The sequence below is a fragment of the Chinchilla lanigera genome, unplaced genomic scaffold (genome assembly GCF_000276665.1).
Source record: "Chinchilla lanigera isolate Chin_1 unplaced genomic scaffold, ChiLan1.0 scaffold00049, whole genome shotgun sequence".
In the NCBI taxonomy this organism is placed as follows: Eukaryota; Metazoa; Chordata; class Mammalia; order Rodentia; family Chinchillidae; genus Chinchilla; species Chinchilla lanigera.
In genome coordinates, this window is record NW_004955450.1 from 11,636,986 (window position 1) to 11,658,949 (window position 21,964).

Below are 21,964 nucleotides of genomic sequence, written 5' to 3' on the forward strand. Positions count from 1 at the left end.
ACAAAAGTATATTTAAAAATTATCATTTATTTGAATAAGATACTCTTAATTATAAGCCTTCCCTTGTCTCCTGGAAGCTGGGATCCATTGGTTGGTGACCATAGGGATCTGCCTCTCAGAGCCTCCGTCTTTGACCCATTTGTCCCAATTTAAACTAGGCCTCTAGATCAGATGAGAACCCCACACTAATAGTTGCTGCAGGTAAGGCTCGCTGATGAATGGTAAAGTTGGCGACCAAAACTGGAAGGAGCCTTGGGATGTTTGGATCGCCACCAAGTACCCTCCCTCAGATATTTACTGATTACAGTGGTTTTAACATGTCCACAAGTGACTTACTATTTCTCCTTCCAGTAGACAGAGATTCATTTCCCTCCTCTAGGTGGGCTGGACTTAGTGACTAGCTTGTAACCGAGTATGGGAAGAGAAAAAACAGTAACTTCTCATTATTGAAACCTGGCAGACACCACCCTGAGTAAATAATCAAGATTGACATCAGTAGTATGTCATATTGATGATGTGCACTTTTGATGTAATGTGATGCCACTTTAGCTCTGTGGCGTTTCCCCCGCATATCTGTAATTCCTTTCTTATGAGAGAAAAAAATCAGGCAAACCTAAAATTAAGAGTTCTTCTATAAGGCTCAAGAGCAGCAGTTTCAGCATGTGGAAGTGATGAGAAAAGGGAAAGACTGATTCACGTCCCAGACTAATCATGGGTCCTGGAGTATAAAAGGGACATTGTGGGAAAGCTATGAGGTCGAGATAATGTCTGTGTTTTGGTTAGTATTGTTGTACCGGTGAAATTTATTGGTTTTGGTGAATGTACCATGGTTATATAAGGGAATAGATGAAGGATATACAGGAACTCTCTGTACCATCTTTATAATGATTATGTAAATGTAACATTATCTACAGCATGTTTTTTAAAGAAGAGGAATAGACTGATCTACTATGGTGGTGGATTGTCTGTAGTGGATAAGGAAGATAGAGGGCAAAAGTTAAAGAGAACCAAAGAAAAAGCATTTGGAATTAGTTCTAATTTTGAGCTAAAGAGTATTCATTGTCAGGCCCGTAATCTCATCACTCTGGAGGCTGAGACAGGAAGACTGCAAGTTCAAGCTCAGCCTGGACAATTTAGCAACTTCATGAGACCCTGTCTCAAAATTAAAAAAAAAAAAAAAAAGGCTGGGGATGTAGCCCAGTGCAGTGCAGAGGGCTTGAGTTCAATCCCCAGTACTGTCCTTTACCCTGGGAAAATACTCATTCTATACAGTGTTGTTACTACTTCTTATACTACCTTACAGTTTTGAAGTGTTCAGCTATATCTCCTGTGAGCTTCACAACAGCTCTGTGGCTTAAAATAGAGTACTGTTAGTCTCATTTGTATTTGAAAAACTGGTTCTTAAGTTAACTGACATTTCACAGGCCAAAGATAAGAACGGCCTTTGATGCCACATCTTCATCCACATCTTCTTTAAGGGCAGGAGTTACAGCTCAGCTGTAGAGCATGTGCTTAAATTAACATGGCCAAAGCCCTGGGTTCAGTCCCCAGCACCAAAAACAATCTAAGCCTCATGCTTTTCTCACTGTACTAGATAGCCTTTTAAATACTGAAGTGTGCTTGTGCAGAGTTTTTAGAGCTATCTTGATATAAACAAACAGTAATAATAAAAAAGCAGAGTAGCTTACTTCAGAAATGTCAGAATTTTTTGTGCTAAATAGTAGATTGTGGTGTACAGTATTCTTTTATATCTGAGCTCAGTGATGAACTCAAATGTTTTTCTCCTCAAGCTTCGTTTGGAGGCGCTTCACCAGATCCTCATTCTGTTGTCTGGAATGGAGGAAAAAGGTAGCCTCTCCCTGGCCGGAAGCAGGTCAAGTGCAGGCTTTCAGTCGTCCACCTTGCTCACATCTGTGAGACTGCAGTTCCTTGCGGGATGTTTTGGTTTAGGCACCGTTGGACACGCAGGAGCCAAAGGAGAGAGTGGCCGCTTGCATCACTACCAGGTAGGCAACACCTTGCAGGATACTCAGATTTTAACTGTCTTTTTATGATAAAGACGTGGTAGTAATGTGAAACTGTAGTGTTTGTGATTGAGGTTTAAAAATGCAAAGGGTTTAGAATAATCCTTGAAAGATCTCTCACTGATGAAGCTTCTTCACTAGTGCAGTTAGGGTTAGGTGAGCCACACCACTAGTGTGCTTTCCGGATCAGTTTCTTAACCCGTAGCCAGATTGCATAGGGCTCGATGTAAATTGAGGTGGGGGTTAGGGTGTGGAAAGGGTTTCCATGTTTAGATTTGATTGTGTCCCCTAGTTCTTGTGATTCTTTTTATAGTTTTTAAAAATGCTACCTTTATGTCATATTCTTAGAGAGGAAATACTGCTTTCTGAGGAAGAGGGATTTTACAGTTGGGAATTGGCAAGCTTTTAAAATAGATTTATTATAAGCCTTTTATATACTGAGAGATAACAAATAAAAACTACGCTTGTGCCCTGGAATAGACTATGGATAAATGTTACTACTTCTTTTGCAAAAAGGTGTTATTATTGCTAGTAGAAAATGTAATCTATGTGTAATTCAGGATGGGATCAGAGCAGCTAAGAGAAGCATTCAGATTGAAATCCAGGTGGCTGTGCACAAGATTTACCAGCAGCTGTCGGCTACTCTGGAGAGAGCCCTGCAGGCGAATAAGCATCATATTGGTGAGTCATTGTCCCTGCAAATTCGAGATGCAGGGTGCATCGCCTGAAGGTACGGTGGGTAGGTACGTTCTATGTTTTATGCTTAACACCCGCAGGCTGACATTAAAGAATAAGTGTTTCATATTACGGTTTATGTTCTGGGAAAAATTTAGTAAATGCTCTGTTAACTTTAAAGAATATTCTTAGTCATCTCTCTCTCTCTTTCTTTTTTAATAGAAGCACAGCAACGTCTCCTTTTGGTTACTGTTTTTGCCCTGAGTGTTCATTACCAACCAGTGGATGTTTCCTTGGCAATTTCCACTGGTCTTCTCAATGTCCTGTCACAGTTATGCGGCACGGACACCATGTTAGGACAGCCCTTGCAATTGTTGCCGAAGACTGGTGTTTCCCAGCTGAGCACAGCGCTGAAGGTGGCTAGTACCAGGTTGCTTCAGATTCTAGCTATCACTACAGGGTAAGTATTGTAAATGTCTGGGTAGAGCTACCTGGGGCCTGGTCTTGCCACACTTTCCACAGTATTTGCCTTTCTGTGTTCTTACTGCTAAAAAAAATTCCTTTTATTTCACATAGAACCTATGCTGATAAACTGAGCCCCAAGGTAGTTCAATCCTTGTTGGATCTACTCTGCAGTCAGCTGAAGAATTTGTTATCCCAAACCGGAGTACTCCTTATGGCCTCTTTTGGAGAAGGGGAAGGAGAAGAGGGTGAAGAAGAAGAAAAAAAAGTTGACTCCAGTGGAGAAACTGAGAAGAAAGATTTCAGAGGTATCGTAAACGCTTTCTGTCTGTCATTACCTGGAGGTATTTACTACATCCTCATTGAGTGTGATAAAAATGGAGACTTCTTTCCATCTTGAGGCATGAGAAGGTTTTTATAGATTCATTTACAAACCGCTTCTCTGTCCGCTCTGTATGACTTAGATGAGCTGACTGCACCTCCTCTGCTCAAAGTTGGATTATCCTGAGCCTGCAGCCGTGCTGCACATTTAGCCTCTCCTTGGCTGTGCAGCTCTGGTACACAGATTTTAGGTGACTGATTTTCTCCAGGTTATGTCTCGCGTGGGAAAGGCTCAGATTGTTTCTTAGTGTTTGGTCCTGACAAACCATCTTTAACCACAGTCCTGGCCTAAAGGGTCCCTGGGACTTAGGGGTTGTGATGTTTGAGAAGTGGCTGATGATTAGAGAAACTTGCCTTCTCCCTGGTTGGTTCTATTCTGTGCTCAGGGTAGCATTCTGCATTATATTTAGCCTTTTGGGTGCTGATGTGGCATTTGCTCGTGGCTTTATAATGAACATGATTCTCAGTAGAATTTATTCCCTGAATGGCAGAACTACTGCATACATCTTTTATGTAATTAAGGGTGGAGAGATCTAAACTTGGTCACTTATTCAAAGAAGATTGTGATCCTGCCATATCTCATTACTATAGCAACCCTGGAAACACTTAAAGTCCTTTCTGGATTGGAGGGATTGGTAAAGCAAGAGAGCAAGTTACTTAACCATTCTGTGCTCCAGTGCCATCATCTATAAATATAAGATAATTATAGGACCAACTTCCAGAGATCATTGTGAGGTTTAAATAACAATACATGAAAGCCTGTAGAGTAGTGCCTGGCACATAGTAAAAGCTCAACAAATGTTAATATTGGAATATTACAATAAATAATATGCGAAGTTAAATGAAAACACTATTTACTTTATATTAGTACTGTTGTTGACTTATGGGTGGATAGAGGAAATATCCTGGGGTGATAAAGTAATAAAGCATCGTCCCTGCCTTCGTGCACCTTCTAGGGTAATGAGGCAGGTGGACATGTAAACAGATATTGTAGTGTAAGAGAAGCTCAGAAGGAATATCTAAATTTCTTAATTCCAAATGTAGGAGGTTGTAAGAATGACTAAGGACTAACTAGCTTTTCAGTTTCAGAGGCTAAGCCAGGGGCAAGTTCCTTTCCTCGTTGTATGTGTAGAGTACGGTCCTTCCACAAAGACTCCCAAGGCCTATTAAAGTAAAAACGATGTTTTTTGCTACTTCCTGCTTCCCTCAGATCCAGTAGAGGGCAAAGTGTTGTTCAGGGACTCACCAGTGGACTGCAGAAAAGAGGTTACAGAGGCACTTTTCAGCCTGCAGAGCCTCAAGAAAACTGGCTTCTATGTCCAGGGAGGAGAGCACCAGTTCTTCTGTGACTGAGGCTTGCCTTGTGTGCAGTGGTCTGTGTGCACAGCATTTCCCTCTAGCCGTCCTACAGAGACTGCCACTGGACCCTCTCCATTGTACAGGGGTGGCAAGGAGTGAGAGTCACTCTAGTCCGCGGTGATCAGGCTTTCGGAGGCAGCCTGCCAGGGTTAGTAACCCCCAGTCCTTCTAAAACACCGACTTAAAAAGAAGGTATGTCTGCCACTTGAAATGTAGTAATGACACTGAATCACAAAATGTAGAATCAAATTTTATCAACCAGCTTTGTATTTAGAGCCTCCAGGGTTTAAAAATTTAATTAACTTAGTGTTTTTTTTTTTCCCAGAAATACTTGCAAGGGTGGGGTGCAGAGGGAGATATCGGTATAGATGCTCATGGAGAAGCAAAGAAGAATGGTGTTAATACAAAAGATTTTCCCAGGGAACCTCTACCGAGAGAGATAGCTCTAGAGATAGCATAGAAAAGATAGCTTTCAAACTGAATCTTAAAGGAGTGCGCAGGGACAAACTTGGAGTGAGATACATGCATTCACAGGGCAGGCTAAAGCTGTTACAGTCTTTTAGCTCATCATGAGAACTATTTGCTTAGCTTGTAAGTAAGAGGCAGAGTTCTGTGTGGAAGAAGTGCAGAGGAGGAGTTCTCGGTTGTCTTTCCTGTATTGCCTCCAGTAGTGTAGTCATGTCATAGACTTGCACGCCCGTCTCTGGGTGGTGGTAGCCAGATGCACCTTCCTGTCAAGGTAGATTAGTGGCCTTGTGTTGTCGCAGGAGCATACGTGGGGTGTCTCCCCTATCACAGGTGACTTACGGTGTCTTTGTTAGTTCAGCACGCCAGAGTCTTTCTGAAAGAGTACTGTATGTACTTGCTCTGAATTGTTACAATTTTCCATTTTTTAAAAATTGTCCCTTGGGGACTGGCCTTCTGGGCAGCTGGCTCAGGTGCCCAGAAGGTGTTGTGCGGCAGGGAGGGGTGCGAGGGAGGAGCAGGTCGTGTCCTGAAGCAGTGAGGGCGGGAGCAGGAGGGTGCAGGTGTGGATGCTCGGGAGACCCTGAGGACAGTGTTAGCACCGTGCTGTGTGAGGCGCGTGTAGAGAGGCTGCTCTCTAAAACCACGCTCCAGCCTGGAGAGTTAGGGGTTCTGTTTTATAGACTCCGATAGGAGAAGGTATCTTTTAGAGACACTGGGGTTGGGGGTTATGGAGGTTTTTGAAAGTATATTAAAGATTGCAAACTTTCTTCCTGGTAAAATACACACACACTTTTTGTACAATTTTAGGGGGTCCACAGGCCATCCTCAGAGTTCTACCCATTAGAACTCTAGACTTGGGTAAAGAACCATTGGGTTTTAGAATAGCAGCTAAAAAAAAGAATCGATCTAACAAGTGCACACACACATTCTAGCATGTTTGCTCTTACTGTGCACAGTGTAAAAGATGCTTCCTTTGGCTTTATTTTCTGACCTTTCCCCATGCTGTTTTTTGCGTTTTGAAAAGTGGCTTACTGAAAACCTAGCTTGTGAACTAGCGAGGTGAGGTCGGAGTGTTTTCTTTTGGTTTAACGTAAACTTGTCTGTTCTCTCTTTAGCTGCTCTTCGGAAACAACATGCAGCCGAACTCCATCTCGGGGATTTTTTAGTTTTTCTTCGCAGAGTTGTGTCTTCAAAAGCAATTCAATCAAAAATGGCTTCTCCAAAGTGGACAGAGGTGCTTCTAAATATAGCGTCTCAGAAGTGTTCCTCAGGTATATGTCCTTTGCCTTTGTTTTAGAGTTTTTTCATATATCATATCTGTCTTAAGATAAAACACTGCTAGACTTAACAGCGTTGGACATTTGACTTTGATTTCTTTTTCTTGTTTTCAGAGTACATATTTGATCTAAAGAAAACTCTAGTTTCAGGTGTAACAACTGATAGAGGATTAATAGTAGAAAGTGGCACTGCTGGGCTTGGTGCCACATATCAGGAATCCCAGCACTCTGGGAGGCTGAGGAGGGAGAATTGCAGGTTTGAACCCAGACTGGGCAACTCAGTGACTTAGCAAGACCGTATCTTAAAAAGAGGGGTGTAGGCAAGGAAATAGGTCAGTTGAAGGCCCTCGGGTCACTCCACAGTGCCACCACCACCGAAAAAGCACTGGAGAAGATTGTAAGGTTTAGACAATTTGACGCTATTTATATTACAGCATATACTAAAAATAAATGGAGAACATTCTGTTTAACATAATCTGGCACAGGTCCTGGCCTCCCTTCTTGGGTTGTGATGATGCAGTTCTAAATTGGCCCATTCTTTTTTACCGGGATATGATTTAAATTGCCTTGTGACTTCTGCTTACGTGATATCTATGACAGTTCTCTATCATAAGCTTGATTTCTGGCTCTTAGCCTGAAAGTCTGGTCTGTTTACATAGCTTACTACAATCCTAGTCTGACTTTTAAAATTTTGATAACATATGCACAGTGTAAAATCTATCATTTTGATCATTTAAATGTGTATTCAGTGCCTCAAGCGTATGCACAATATTGTACAACTATCTACTTCCAGTACTTTTTCGTCACCCTTCTTATGTTGTAAAATTGCTAGGGCACAATGTGTTTCATATTACATATTATTTTATATTTATATTTTCAGTGTACTTCAGCAGTTCTTCTTTAGTATAATTCACACCAGCTTTTCATTTCATTTAATAAGTCAAGCTTATATTAAATTCTTAAGCACAAAGAAAACCCAGATACTTGTTTCCAACTGGTTTTGTTATAGTTATGTGCAGAAGAAGAGAATGTGTATCGGTGCGTTAGTGCTCTGTCTCTACCTTTGCTGGCCGTAGGGGAGTATAAACTGCTCACTCCTCATTAACTCTCACAGTCTTTGAGAGGCAGGGAGAGGGTGTAAACAAGCACGCGCTTTAGGGATTCGTGGGCCTGTTTACAGTTCTCACTCTCCTGAGCTGTGTGGCTGTGGTCAGATGATTAACTCCTCTGAGCCACAGGCTTCTTAGTAAAATGGGGTCTAAGTCAGCGTATGGGAGGATTAATGGAGTTAAAGCAGGTAAAGTGCAAAGCACCGTACCTGGCACAGGTAGTTACTTCAGTGGGAAATGAACATCGAGGCCTAATTCATACATGCATTAATGGGTGTGTGGGGATGTAGCACTCAGGTGATAATGGGTTGAAGTGAAGTCCTTCTACTCATTAATGCTTAACAGCGTCAGAATTTTTTTTTTTTTTTTTTGAAGCAGGGTCTCATTATGCAGTTCAAGCTGGCCTTGAGCTCACTATGTAGCTCAGGCTGGCCTCGAACTCACAGTGATCCTCCTGCCTCAGCCTCCTGAGTGCTGGGATTATAGGTGTGCATCACCATGCCTAGCTTCAGGATTTTTTTTTAATATTTTGAACAGTGTGTGAATTTATTCTTTATTATGTTGGATGGTTGGGTTCTTTTTATTTTAAAGAGAAAAGAAAACAAAACAACAGAGACCAAAACAACACAAAAATAATAAAAGTGATACCGAATTTCAAAACAGAATGATAGGAATTAACAATGGTTGTTACAGTACATATTATTATCTTCAACGAAGTTGCTCAGATTACCAGATAGAAGAATGGAAGATTGATCAAACAGTTAAAGAGAATTAAAAAATTTTTAAAAATGTTACAGACAATACAGAGCTTCACTAATCAAGATGATAGGAATTCAGCAATGGTTGTTATATTGCATATTGTTGTCTTCAGATTAGTTGTTCAGAGTGTTTTTTTTAAGAAGTTCATTTTATCTTCGAATTTGCATCACACTGTTAAGAAAATGTCTTTTTGTCTCACCAGGTATTCCTCTAGTGGGTAACTTAAGAACTAGGCTTCTTGCACTCCATGTCCTTGAAGCTGTGCTACCGGCTTGTGAATCTGGTGTAGAAGACGACCAAATGGCTCAGGTTTCTATTTTTAAAGTTCCTAGAAGATTTTTTTCTCCATTTCTGCAATGTGATTCACCCAAAACCTAAACTTGTACATAATTTCTTCAGTTATAAATGTGTCATTTAGTAGCATAATTTCCACTTTTAGGACTGATTTATTTATTAGCTTTCTCAAAGAAGGAGAAAGAAATTAAGTTAGGATGTAGGAGAAGCAGAGGGGAGGGAATACCTGCAAAGTCGAAAGGGAAGGACAGTCTGCACTTTCTTGCGAGGGTTGGCTTCTCAAAAGAGAAGTGTGCGAGGTTGCATCGCCTCGTCAGAGGCCCGTGTGTAGTAAGGCAACGTGAGAGCAGTGGAGCCCACTTGGGTTAGTGATCTTTCTAAAAAAAAAAAAAAGAGTAGCTTACAGCCACCCAAAGTAGCTGTTGGACGTTGGTGTAATTATACTTCATTGTGATTTAATAGTACCTGTTACATCTTTTCTAAAAATACTTAAAATTCTTGTTTTAGTTACTTAAAATTTTCTTTGTAAATGTCGTTGTCTTTCTCACTTCTGTACATCAGGTTGTGGAACGCTTGTTTTCCCTTCTGTCAGACTGTATGTGGGAGGCTCCCATCGCTCAGGCCAGACATGCTGTTCAGATAAAGGAAAAAGAACAAGAAATAAAATTACAGGTAACCGATTCTTCCAAAGAGGTGTTTCTAGACAGCACGGGAGTACCCTGTCGCTGTCTCTGGATGCCGCGTCCTCTCGAGGACTTGCTCAGTTTTTCCATCTCCTCTCTCTGCAGTCCGTCTCCTCGCTGGTTTCTTCCCCTTCAGGTTAGACCCATGCTTATCGCTCATTTCTGCCCTCACAAGTCACATTTTTATCAGCGAAGCTGCCTGTGTCCTCTCTCTTGTTCTTCACCACTAAACTCGGAGGGATAATCTGTGCCTCAGGCACTTCCTTATTGTCTCTTCAACCCCACTGGTTCCTCCTTGTCTTCCCTGAGATAGCAGAATTAAATTTCAAAGATGAGCGCTAGGGGGCTGGTGATTTAGTTCAGCGGCAAAGCGCCTGCCTGGCAAGCGCAAGGTCGTGAGTTCGGTTCCCGGTACCGGAGAAAAACCAAAAAAAACCAAAGATGAGTGCTAATTGCTGGGTACAGTGTACAGGTGTTCCTCGGCATCCAGAGGGAGTTGGTTTCAGGATCTCCCAGGAATGCAGAAATCAGTAGATGCTCTAAAATTTTTAGAAAATCCCTCTAAAGGATGGTACAGTGTTTGCTTGTAACCTAAGCATATCCTCTCCTGTGTTTGGGTTATCTCTAGATTATTTCTGATACCTCGTGCAATGTAAATAGTTGTTATACAGTGTTGTTCAGGGAGTAATGACAAGAAAAACGTCTGTATACGTGCAGTAGAGTTGCAGGTATGGGTATGGTGACGTATACCTGTAATCTGAGCTACTTGAGAGCACGAGACCTCTGTCTTAAAAAATATATATATATTTTTTCAATCTGTGGCTGATCGAATCTGTAGATGCAGAACCCAGGGTATAGAAGGACTGCTGTCTGCTTTATGGTCCACATTTTACTTTACCTCTGGAAATGTCAGCTTTTTGTTGTTTTCAAAGCAGTGCTTTTCCTGGATCTCTACATACTTCTCCCAAACCTTGGCTGTCTTTGGAAGTAACTTATTTGGTGCCACTTTCACCTTTCCTCCATCTCAAAATATTGATACTCCTTCAGATTCTCTCCTAGACCTTGTTCCTATCCGTGGCCCTCTTCACCTATGTGTAGTGCCTTCCAAACTTAAATGCTACCCCAGTGTCTCTGCCTCAGAACTTTCCCTCTTTCTCCCTGTCCATTTCTGGGTATGATACCACTGTTTCTCTTTTTTTGTTAAACCTGAGTGCCTGGGACATCCAGATTCTCCTGATGTCTCCATCCATGTAGCCTCTGGGCTCCATTGATTTTACCTCCTAAGTAGCTCTTGAATGCACACATCTAAATTCTTCTCTTAGTTTTCAGTATTCTGCATTTTTGCTGGTTTTCCTTCCACCTCCGTAGAATGGCCTCTTACTCTCCTTTATTGATTTTCCCTTTTTGATATAATCTTAGTGCAAGAGTATTACAAGACCTGCTCCCATTACTTTTTTTTTTTTTTTAACCATTGCTGTCATTGCTTTTTCTGTACCCAAAGAAACTTTGTTCAGGCCCATATGCCATTAATCCCCAAATATTATTTAAAACTTGGGCATTTTCCTGAATTCTACACTACTCAGTGTGTTAAAAAGGCTAGTATTTTTAGTTCCATCACATCCTGTTCCTTCTCAGGGCTTTCCCAGCCCCCTCTTTAGCTCCTCGGACACAAAAACCTGGGCATCATCCTTGATCCTCTTCTTGTTACCCTCATCCTCTTCCCCATCTGTATAATCTCTAGTTCTTCTGTTGGTGCCTCTTTAAAATAGAACTTAAGTTTGCCCACCTCCTTATCTCTTCTGTACTTGTCCTATTCCAGGCCACTGTCGAGATTACAGAAATACAGTCTGTGTACATCTCCACTTCCATTGTTTCCCTCACAGGACCCAGAGTGATCTTTTAAGATTGTTAATCAGGGGCTGGGGATTTAGCTCAGCTGCAAAAGCGCCTGCCTGGCATGCGCAAGATCATGAGTTCGGTTCCCAGTACCAGAAAAAAACCAAAAAAAAAAAAGAAAGATTGTTAATCACAGAAAGGTGATTTCCTGCTTAAAACCTTCCAGTGATTTTTCATCATTCTTGGAATAAAATCTAGATCTTGCTGTTTGGCTTTGCCCACCTTCTCCTTTCTTTCCTTTTTTCCTTCCCTCTCCCTTTCCTCCTTCTCTTCCTCCTTCCCACTGAGCTACATCCCCGATCCCTTATTATTTTTTATTTTGAGACATAATCTTGCTAAATTGCCCAAGATGGTCTCAAACTTGCAATCCTCCTGCCTCAACCTCCCAAGTAACTTAGATTATAGGCATGTGCCGCCACACCTGGCACCTTGTTCCTTTTTCATGAACACACTAAGTTCTTCCTTCATTGGGGCTTTAAGGTAGATATTTCCTCCGGCTGTGTTTTAAAAACTTAATATCATTTAGTCTCAACTTAATTGTCACTTCAGAGAGTCCTTCCCTAGTCAATCTGGAGTGGTTGTGTCACATACTCTTTATCACATCACCTGTTTTAATTTCAACATTTATTGCCTGTGTTTTCTTACGTTTTCTCCCCCTCTTTCCAAGCATAAATTTTGTGAGAATAGAGATCCTATTGATCATTATATACTACTGAATGTAGAAGTCATGATAGAGCCAGGCATGGTGGTGCACACCTGTAATCCCAGCACTGGGGAGGCTGAAGCAGGAGGATCGTTGTAAGTTTGAGACCAGCCTGGGCTACAAAGTGAGCTCAAGGCCAGCCTGAACTGCACGGTGAGACCCTGTCTCAAAGAGACAAAAAAAAAGTCATGATAGGGTTTCTGGGATAGAGTAGATGCATAATAAATGTCCATTGGATGGATGAATTTAAACTCTCACTACTTATTACCACCTTGCCTTATTAGTCTTTCTTCATCCTGACACCCCTGGTAAAATGTTTGTAAAGCACAGATCTGATTATGAATCCTCTGTCTAAATTGTCTGCATAGGCACTCCTTAGTCTATAAAGTTTAAACAACATGGCACACAAGGCCTCCCATCATTTTGTTTTTCTGCGCTTGTTTCTTGCCGTGCTCCTCCTCTATACACTCCGTACTGTTGGCAGCGATTTTAAATCACCGGACTCTGTTGCACTTTCGTGCCTTGGCACATGCTGTACCCGCTGCCTTAGGTGCCTTTCTTCTCTGCAGCCATGTGCTCAGTGTCTTCTCATCATTCAAGGGTCAACTCAGAAGTTACTGTCTTTTGAATGTTTACCTTGTCCTTCTCAACCACACAGAAGGCACATACTTTCATATTGTTTTGGCACTGCAGTGCTGACATTATTTGTCTTTGTCCCCTAATTAGAAAATAAGGTCTTATAAGGCGTTTTATGGGCAGGATCCATGCTCTGTTTAGTGTTGTGTTGCCATTGCCTTGTACAATAACTGACAATTCGTAGCTAATTAATAAATGTGTGTGGGAGTAAACCAAAAAGTCTCTGCAGTTATTAGTGACCTGGTTTTCCTCAAAATGCTGACCCGGCTTCCTCTCTGGTAGAAGCAAGGGGAGTTGGAGGAAGAGGATGAAAACCTGCCTATACAAGAAGTGTCCTTTGACCCCGAGAAGGCTCAGTGCTGCCTGGTGGAGAATGGCCAGGTTCTGACGCACGGCAGTGGAGGGAAGGGGTACGGATTGGCATCAACTGGAGTGACTTCTGGGTGCTATCAGTGGAAGGTACGTGGGGCTCTGACTAGTAGTTAGCATTTCGTCTTTTAGCTTCTTTTAAGAAGAGCCTATGGAAAGACTTAGAAAAATCATAATGTGTAAGCAGTGTGCTATTATTATGTGAGGTGTTCTAACTGGAAACTTTTGTAGTTCTTTTCTAACTCCACAATTATCTTATAATAAAAAAGTAGTTGAAAACATTGTGGTCTGTCTTTCTCGTGAAGGGTCACACAGCACGTTCCTCCTCAGCAGTGAAAACGCAGCAACATCCCTGTGATCTTCGTTGCCTGGGAAATCCTGTTAGCAGTTTGTCTCCCAGGCATCCAAAACTGCTTCATTATGTAGTTACTGTCTGGCCGCCATCCACTGAAAATGCAGATTGTCAGAAGGAAAGCATTTAGATAGCCCACATTGTTCGAACGATCTAGCCATGATGAGTCAGCCTTCTCAGTGGGGGAAATTTTTATCAATGTAGCGAACTGTTTTTTACCAGTTGAGTCTCCCAGTGTCAGCCAAGGTCCGCGATCACAAGCAGTTGTTTCTAAGGATAACACTGTCTGTGCCTTTTCTGTGTGTCCCGTTGATTCTTGGCCGCCAGGTCTTCACAGTAAGACTGTTTATAGAACCCCCTTCGCCCAGGCAGCCAGTGAGATCAGCTGTAGTGTTGACCTCAGTTATGCCTTTTAGGAGTCTCAGAGTTAGCCCGTTAAAACAAATCATTAACATCAAGATCTGCCTTTAAAAGCCATGTGGCTTCATCTTTAAGTTTTTGTGTTAACTCTTTAAAGTTAGGCATCCATTTAACACAGCACAACTCTGGCCAGTCTAGTGCAGAGTTGGGTGCCCAGAGAACTATAATCCTGCAGGACGCGTGTGTTCTCCCTGGAAACTAGGAGTGTGTAATGGTTAGGGCACTGCTTACCAGGACATCATAATCAGGTAATACAGGCTAACATGGCCTCAGTTGGCCTGCCACTATTCTGTGTTCGTAGTTCAGTGTCAAAAATTCAGTTGCTCCACTGATTTTAGAGGGATTGTCTGAAAGCAGCTTAATTTTGTTGCCTATGCTGTCAGTTTGGTGTCTAGAGTGTGGATGACACCTGGCAGTGTTTTGTGGGAGGTTCCGGAGCAGGTGAGGGGTGTAGAGTCAGATCATCACTGTGCTGTTGCAAACTGTAACTAATCCAGAGAGTGAAATATAATGAGTCAGAAAAGAAGTAGACATCACCAGAAGGAAATTAAGAGTCCAGTTTCTTAAGAGTGGATGATGGCTTATTACTCTGCAGTTTAGCTTTTAGCTTTCGTAGGAGTCATAAGTTAGACATATAAGCAGTCTCAGTATTTGAAGTATTAGCCAGTCAGCAGTTCAAACTTAGATTAGTCCATCCCCAAAAAGCCCTTTCCCATGAGCATCTGCAAGAGACTCAACAGTCCAGCCAGCATTCATAATGTTCTCACCCTTTCCGCAGAAGAGTGTCCTAAATCAGCAGCCCCAGATTTGTGTTCTGTCCGTTGAGTCTCCGCCTACTTTTAGGTGTGCATAGTCACTGGTGGGCTGAAACAGCACATGGCAGCAGTATCAAGATTGTAGTTTAGAATCTAAGCAGTTAGAATTCTGAGTCCAGGATTTCAGAAAGCCAGCAGGTTAGGCGGGCGGCAACAATAAGGCCTGTATGCTGTGTGGGTGAGTCCAGGTGACCAGCAAGCCTTCCCCAAGGAAGCCCTTTCTGCTTGCCATTCTTAAAGTTCAAACTGACCCACTGAAAAATGTGCACTTCGGGCTGGGAAATCACCAGCCTCTTTGTCAGACATCTGATTTTACAAAACTTACTGCCAAATGAAAACTGCTTTGTAACACTCTAAAAGTATATCTATATTTTTCTATCTGGAGCTTGCCTCTTTTAAAATTTTATCTTTTTCCAGAGGCTCCAATAAAAACTCATAGCAAGTATATCACCAGTTATGGACATATGTTTTGTTTTTAGTACACACAGTTTAAAGTGCAGTCCACCCACGGTGGTAAAAAGGAAGGAAGTTGTGTACCACTAACCCAGTGATGATGAACCTTTCAGAGACCGAGTACTCAAAGTGCAACCCAAAACCCACTTATTTGTCACAAAGTGCCAGCTCTGCAGTTAACCCTGAATACTGAGGTTTTAGCTTAGAAAAAACAGTTGTTACCCCGTGCTCAGCTGCTGGGGCGATTTGGCTCGCGTGCTGCGGTGCGTGCCGCAGGCTCGCCAGCACTGCGGGCCTGTTTTTCTTCTGCAGCTGTCTTTGACCAGGGTTGCCCTTGGCTTTGTGAAGTTATAACCTTTCGTATCAATTTGTAAATTACACATCCAGATATTTAAAAAAATCACAAAACAAAGCTGTTTTAATTTTTTCCCCTCCAATCTTAAGTTTACTCAAATCCTTCAAAGAAAATTGAGCATTCATAGAGTTAATGGGTCAGGGAGAAGACGCTGTGGCAGTGGTAGCAGGAGCCTGAAGAAAATAGCCTGAACTGCATAGTGAGACCCTGTCTCAAAAAGACCCCCCAAAAAAGAAAACAGAATATTTCCTTCCTTCTTTTTTGCTGTACAGAACTGATTTGACCTTTCCTTCTCCTACTTGGAGGAAAGCATATGTGTGGTTCTTGTATCATTGGTCTACCAAAGCTCACTTCCAGAGATTTTTGAATCCTTTTTCCTCAGACTAGACGAGAGAACGACTGCAGGCTTATTTTGTTTTTTTGGCCCATCCAAACCCAATATATGGGAATGTCTGCTCCCTGTTTCTTCCCACCTGGAAAAGAGCAGTGCACAATCCCCTCAGCTGCTTTTCTCCCCGTGTTGTCAGGTCACAAGGCCAAAAGCAGCAGATCCAGCAAGCCTGGTGTCCTGTGGATGGGTCTGTAGTCTCCCGGGCTGGGCATACTTCCTTAGCTTCATAATCAAGTGGCAAACTGAAATTGCTAACTTCAGATGTTACAGGTACTCAAAGGTTATTCTAAACATTCTGCAAGGTAAAGAATAAAAATTGTTTGAAACTCTTTATAAATTGATGAAGTTATTTTTATGATATTTCCACTTAAGCTAAAAAATACTTAACGTGGCTGGGGATTTAGCTCAGCGGCAAAAGCGCCTGCCTGGCAAGCGCAAGGTTGTGAGTTCGGTTCCCGGTACCGGAGAAAAACCAAAAAAAAAAACTTAACGTGTTTCCATAAATGCATAGGTGTTGTGTGTATAAATAAATACCCCAGTGTTGGTTTATGCAGTTGTTAGCATATATGCTCTATTTAGTGTTCATGAATATTGTGGCTTTTATTTTAGTTTTACATCGTGAAGGAAAACAGAGGTAATGAAGGCACGTGCGTTGGAGTTTCTCGCTGGCCGGTCCATGACTTCAACCACCGCACTACCTCGGATATGTGGCTCTATAGGGCCTACAGTGGCAACCTGTATCACAATGGAGAACAGACTCTGACACTGTCCAGCTTTACTCAGGGGGATTTCATTACTTGTGTGTTAGACATGGAAGCCAGGACCATTTCCTTTGGGAAAAATGGAGAGGTACTGAAACCCATTCATATACATTGCTCCCCCCCGCCCCCCACAAAATTGCATTCTACTCAGGTGTTCAAGTGCTGGTTACCTACTTTATAGATTATCTACTTTCCTCCGTCTTTTCTTTAGTACTTTCTGGCTCTCATAATACTTTTCAGCACTAGCTGGGCTTGGTGATGCATGCCTGTAATCCCAGCACTAGGGATGCTGAGGCAGGAGGATGACTGTGAGTTCAAAGCCAGCCTGAACTATTTAGCAAGACCCTGTCTCAAAAACCCAAAACCAAACAAATAAAAACAACCTTTTCAGCACCAAACAACAAAAAGGTGGCAAAGTCAGTCTCCAATAAGATTTTTGAAATAGGTGAACAAAGTAAGGTCACTTATTTTATGTGGAATTAACTTAGTTAAAAAGTTTAGTTGAGATTCTAGTAACTATTGCTTCATCTTTTAAAGGGTTTAGTTTTAATATGGTTAGATATTTCAGTGAAAGTTTTTTTTTTCTTTCTCTTTTCCTCACCTCTGCCACATTCTAGGAACCCAAATTAGCTTTTGAAGATGTGGATGCAGCAGAGTTGTACCCGTGTGTAATGTTCTACAGCAGCAACCCAGGGGAAAAGGTACTGAACCCTCACACTTCTGTATCTAAGCTTGAAAGGTGTTTGTTAGTATCGGTAGAATTTATAAGGATAATAAGCTATTTCCACCATTAAAAAACCTGATCCAAGTAACCTGTCCTTCTAGAAGAAGGTTAGATACTTTTAGAAATTGTCTTCAATGCACGATTTGACCTTTAGGCAATTTGAATATAGTGAGTCAGTTTTCAATCTATGTACAACAGTGGAATTATATGAACTAGATTAGGCATAATCTGGCTTGATTATTATATGAACGTGAGAAAGAAATCTAGAAGTAATCTTACCTGTAATCAGATGCCATTAGCCAAATAATGATAGTTCTGTTAGGTTGAGGAAATCACCTTACATTTATTTGACTGGGAAGGTTTTCAGATCTTGTAGATCGTTTAAATTTGAACCTCATGAGAACAACATGAAAGGGATACCTTTTCACTGAAACCTTTTTATTTTCCTTTTCTAAAACCCAAGCAGAGAGACAACCTTCTCTGGTCTACCTGTGTTGCTGGTAGATTTTGTTCTATCCCATTCTTTTACTGGAGGATGTGGTGTAGCTTAAAGATAGCATATTACAGTAGTCCATGCGTACCCATGTTTATAGCAGCACATTCATAATAGCTAAATCTGAGAAGCATCCTATATGTGGAACAGCAGATGCATGCAAAAAAACAGTGTGGCATTTATATATAGTGGAGTACTTCTTTGCCGTGAAGGATAAACGCAAGCCATTTGTAGGAAAATGGATGCACCTGGGGACGTAACGTTCATGAGATATATCAGAAACACCAGCTTAGGGGCTGGGGATTTAGCTCAGTGGCACAGCGCCTGGCTGGAAAGCGCAAGGTTGTGAGTTCGATTCCCGGTACTGGAAAATAAAAGAAAACAAACAAAAAAAAAAACTTGTCAAAATAAAAAATAAAAAAAATTAAAGAAACACCAGCTTAAATATCGCATGGTTTGTCTTGTGTGAGAAACCCAAAATATATATAAAGAGCAAATTAAAAGAGATCATAGGAATGGGGAGATAGACGCTTTTCAAAGGGGAGGGGACCATGAATGGGAGGAGGGGCTGAGGAAAGAGTGAAGACTTGTTTTGTCCCTGTGCCAACCCTGCACTCCGAATGTGATTGTTACGTACGCAAACGTGGACCCAAAATGTTCAAATTTTAAAAAAAGAGTTTTTACTTATTTTATAGTAGAACAATTTCAAGGTAGGTCATAACATGATTTCCCCATGATAGAAAGGTAATCATGAAGGTGACCTTTTATTCAGTGCTTATAAATAAATAAATTGTGTGTGTGTGTGTGTGTGTGTGTGTGTGTGTGTAATTTCAGGGAGTTATTTAAGGCTAGCCATTCATAAGACTTCTTCTTCAACAGCTGAACAGAAGTGAACTGGAAATGCAGATGCCTAGTGCCTGACCTCATTCCTTCCCTTCCCTGATGATGCTTTTTTTTCCCCTTTTTGTGGTGCTGGGGATTAAACCCAGAGCCTTGAGCTTGCTAGGCAATTTATCCACCTGTGGGTTGCAGCCCCAGCTCTTATTTATGTTTTTATTTTGATACAGGGCTTCCTCAGTTACTAACTTACTTGGGCTGGGCTCAGATTTGCAAACCTCCTGCCTCAGCCTCCCAAGTAGCTGGAATTACAGGTGTGCGCCACTGCACCTGGCTTAATGATATTCTTGTCACATAAAAATGGGATTTTTGCATATTCTGCTTAGAATAATGGCCTTGTGCTTTCAATATCTATAAACTTTGAAATTTACCCAGGCTTAGACTGTAATCTCAGAGAAAATCAATACTAATAGGAGTTAACATTTTTAAAACATTTATAGTTTGCTTGCCATTGTGCTAATAAGCACTCTATGTATATAATTTCATTTAATTTTTAAAATAACAGTAGAAGACAAGATTATTATTAATGCCATTTTCCAGATGAAACACTGATTAGAGAGATTAAATAATTTCCCAAAGTAATTTCAGAGTTCAGATTTGCATTTAAATCTTCCTCCTCTTGCCTTTTATGTCCTATTTGCAGGGTATGTCCATGTAGGACTATCCTAGTTTTAAAATTTATAATTATACCTGTGTCCCCCCTTATTGTTCAGTAAAGGCTAGGTCTTCAATTCATTATTACTCTGCTGTCTTGAGGGTGAGATCTCCTGTGTTTTCCAGGTGGTTTTGGATTAAACTGAGCCAGTCACATATTCCAGGATCCATAGCCATCTTTCTTTCTTTCTTTCTTTCTTTCTTTTTTTTTTTTTTTTTGGTACCTAGAATTGAACTCAGGACCTTGTGCTTGCCAGGTAGGCACTGTGCCACTGAGCTCCATCTCTGGCCTCCATGACCGTCTTTTGAATCTCCTTGACAGCCCTCGAACTCTAAGGCTATAAGAGGTTTTAATAGCAGGGCAGTTTATTCTAGAGAACCATATGTAACTTCACTAGGTCTGTAACATTTCCTCACTCCTTTTAGGGGACTTATTAAAATTCACTGGTGTTAAGGAGGCCAAATGGGATTCTCTGTGCTCGGATTTATAATGACTGATAGTTAAGGAGACCTGTTAATATCTTCGTCCTCTTTTGTGTAGGTGAAAATCTGTGATATGCAGATGCGTGGCACACCCCGGGACTTACTTCCAGGAGATCCCATTTGTAGTCCAGTAGCAGCAGTGCTAGCCGAGGCCACTACTCAGCTTATCCGAATTCTTCACCGAACAGACCGTTGGACTTACAGCATTAACAAAAAAATGATGGAAAGGCTACATAAAATTAAAACGTGTATTAAAGAGTCAGGTCAGAAGCTAAAGAAAAGCCGCTCGGTTCAGAGCCGAGAGGAAAATGAAATGAGAGAGGAGAAGGAGAACAAAGAGGAAGAGAAAGGTAAACATAGTAGGCATGGCCTTGCTGACCTCTCAGAGCCACAGCTGAGGACTCTTTGCGTAGAGGTGTGGCCCGTGCTGGCAGTGATAGGAGGAGTGGATGCTGGTCTGAGAGTTGGAGGTCGGTGTGTTCACAAGCAAACTGGGCGCCATGCCACGCTGCTGGGAGTGGTCAAAGAGGGCAGCACATCTGCCAAAGTCCAGTGGGATGAAGCAGAAATTACCATCAGGTATGATCTGTTGAGTTACACTTTTAGCAAATCAGTATTTAATGGTGAAATGGGCCCTTGCCCTTGGACAGTGAGTAATTAACATATCTTAGGTGAGCTTCTGAAATAATTTTTTTTCTATACTGGGTATTGGTACTGCGGTTTCAAAAAAGAGCTTTTTCTAAACCTGTGTTCTTTGAAGTATTAGTTGTTTGTAAAACATAGTTTTCTGTTTTATTTTGTTTGGTGAAGAAATGATAAGCTTGCTAGTTTAGGTTTCACTGGAACCCTTCTTCATTCTATCTTGCATTCGGCTTTCTGCTTTTTGTTTTGTTTGCAGTGATGCTGGGGATTAAGCCAAGGCCCTTATGCATGTAAAGTGAACCCGCAGCCACTGAGCAACACCCCAAGCTGTTTTCCTGCTTTTTAAAAAATCATTTCCATTATATAGGAGGAGAGTACAAAGCCAGCCAGCTAATCTGTTGATTACAATTTGTATTAGAAGGGCTCTAAATATTGAATGGGAACATTTGAGTGACTAAAACTAGGTTTTAGATTATGTCTGATTTATTTTGTTCCACCTGTTTTCTCTTTATTATTTTATTTATTTATTTTTTTCTTATTCTCTCCATGCATAGCCTATGGGCGTGTGTTTTTTTTGTTTTTGTTTTGTTTTTTTGAGACAGGGTCTTACTATATAGTTCAGGGAGTCCTTGAACTCACTGTGAGGTCCAGGCTGGCCTCAAAACTTGAGGTGATCTTCCTGCCTCAGCCTCATGAGTGCTGCGGGTACCACCATGCCCAGCAGCATTTTGAATAGATATGAATATTACATTTATTTGACACAATAGCATTCTAACGTGTTTGCATTCAGGTAGGGTTTAAAATAGAAACTTCACTTATAAACAGAAATGTCAGGTATTTTCACTTTACCTGAAGACTGCCTAATCATATCCTTTGAAATCACGCATTTATGGATGACACTATGTAATTTTTGTGTCACCCACTGTGATTCCTGTAAACTCTTGTGTAAATGGCCTAGGAAAGAACATCATCTCTAGCAGGGGCTCCTGGTGTTTTATGGCAACAGTACTATTTTATTTTTAAAGTTTTTTTAATTTTTTAACAGTACTATTTTAGAATCAAGTGAATGCTATGGACTTTCTTACCTGAAAGATATACATACAAGCCAGGTATGGTGGCGCATGCTTGTAATCCCAGCACTGGGGAGGCTGAGGCAGGAGGATCACTGTGAATTCCAGGTCAGCCTGGACTGGATAGTGAGTTCAAGGCCAGTTTGAACTACATAGCAGGGGCCAGGGATATAGCTCAGTGGCACAAGCGCCTGCCTGGCAAGCGCACGGTCCTGAGTTCGATTCCTGGTACCAAAAAAAAAAAAAAAATGAACTACATAGCAAGACCCTGCCTCGAAAAACAAAACCAAACAAATGAACGAAGAATGCCCATACATAAAGTTTTTACACAATTTCAGGGGTTAATGTACTGTACCTTC

At 41.4% G+C, this 21,964-nt stretch overlaps 1 protein-coding gene across 6 annotated transcripts in view; it reads left to right on the forward strand.

Annotated features, from left to right (window-relative positions):
• The window catches only part of Herc1 (HECT and RLD domain containing E3 ubiquitin protein ligase family member 1), a 194,748-nt gene that overhangs the window by 111,741 nt on the left and 61,043 nt on the right, over positions 1-21,964 (forward strand). For 5 of the 6 annotated variants that reach the window (XM_005393785.2, XM_013518840.1, XM_005393787.2 and 2 more), the window contains exons 27-37: positions 1,791-2,006; positions 2,585-2,705; positions 2,922-3,159; positions 3,276-3,469; positions 6,485-6,640; positions 8,717-8,823; positions 9,370-9,480; positions 13,009-13,185; positions 16,491-16,730; positions 17,260-17,343; positions 19,952-20,472. In XM_005393785.2, the coding sequence (XP_005393842.1) occupies positions 1,791-2,006; positions 2,585-2,705; positions 2,922-3,159; positions 3,276-3,469; positions 6,485-6,640; positions 8,717-8,823; positions 9,370-9,480; positions 13,009-13,185; positions 16,491-16,730; positions 17,260-17,343; positions 19,952-20,472 (2,165 nt within the window). The remainder of the gene's footprint in view (positions 1-1,790; positions 2,007-2,584; positions 2,706-2,921; positions 3,160-3,275; positions 3,470-6,484; positions 6,641-8,716; positions 8,824-9,369; positions 9,481-13,008; positions 13,186-16,490; positions 16,731-17,259; positions 17,344-19,951; positions 20,473-21,964) is intronic. The other variant, XM_013518839.1, reaches the window with a different exon arrangement.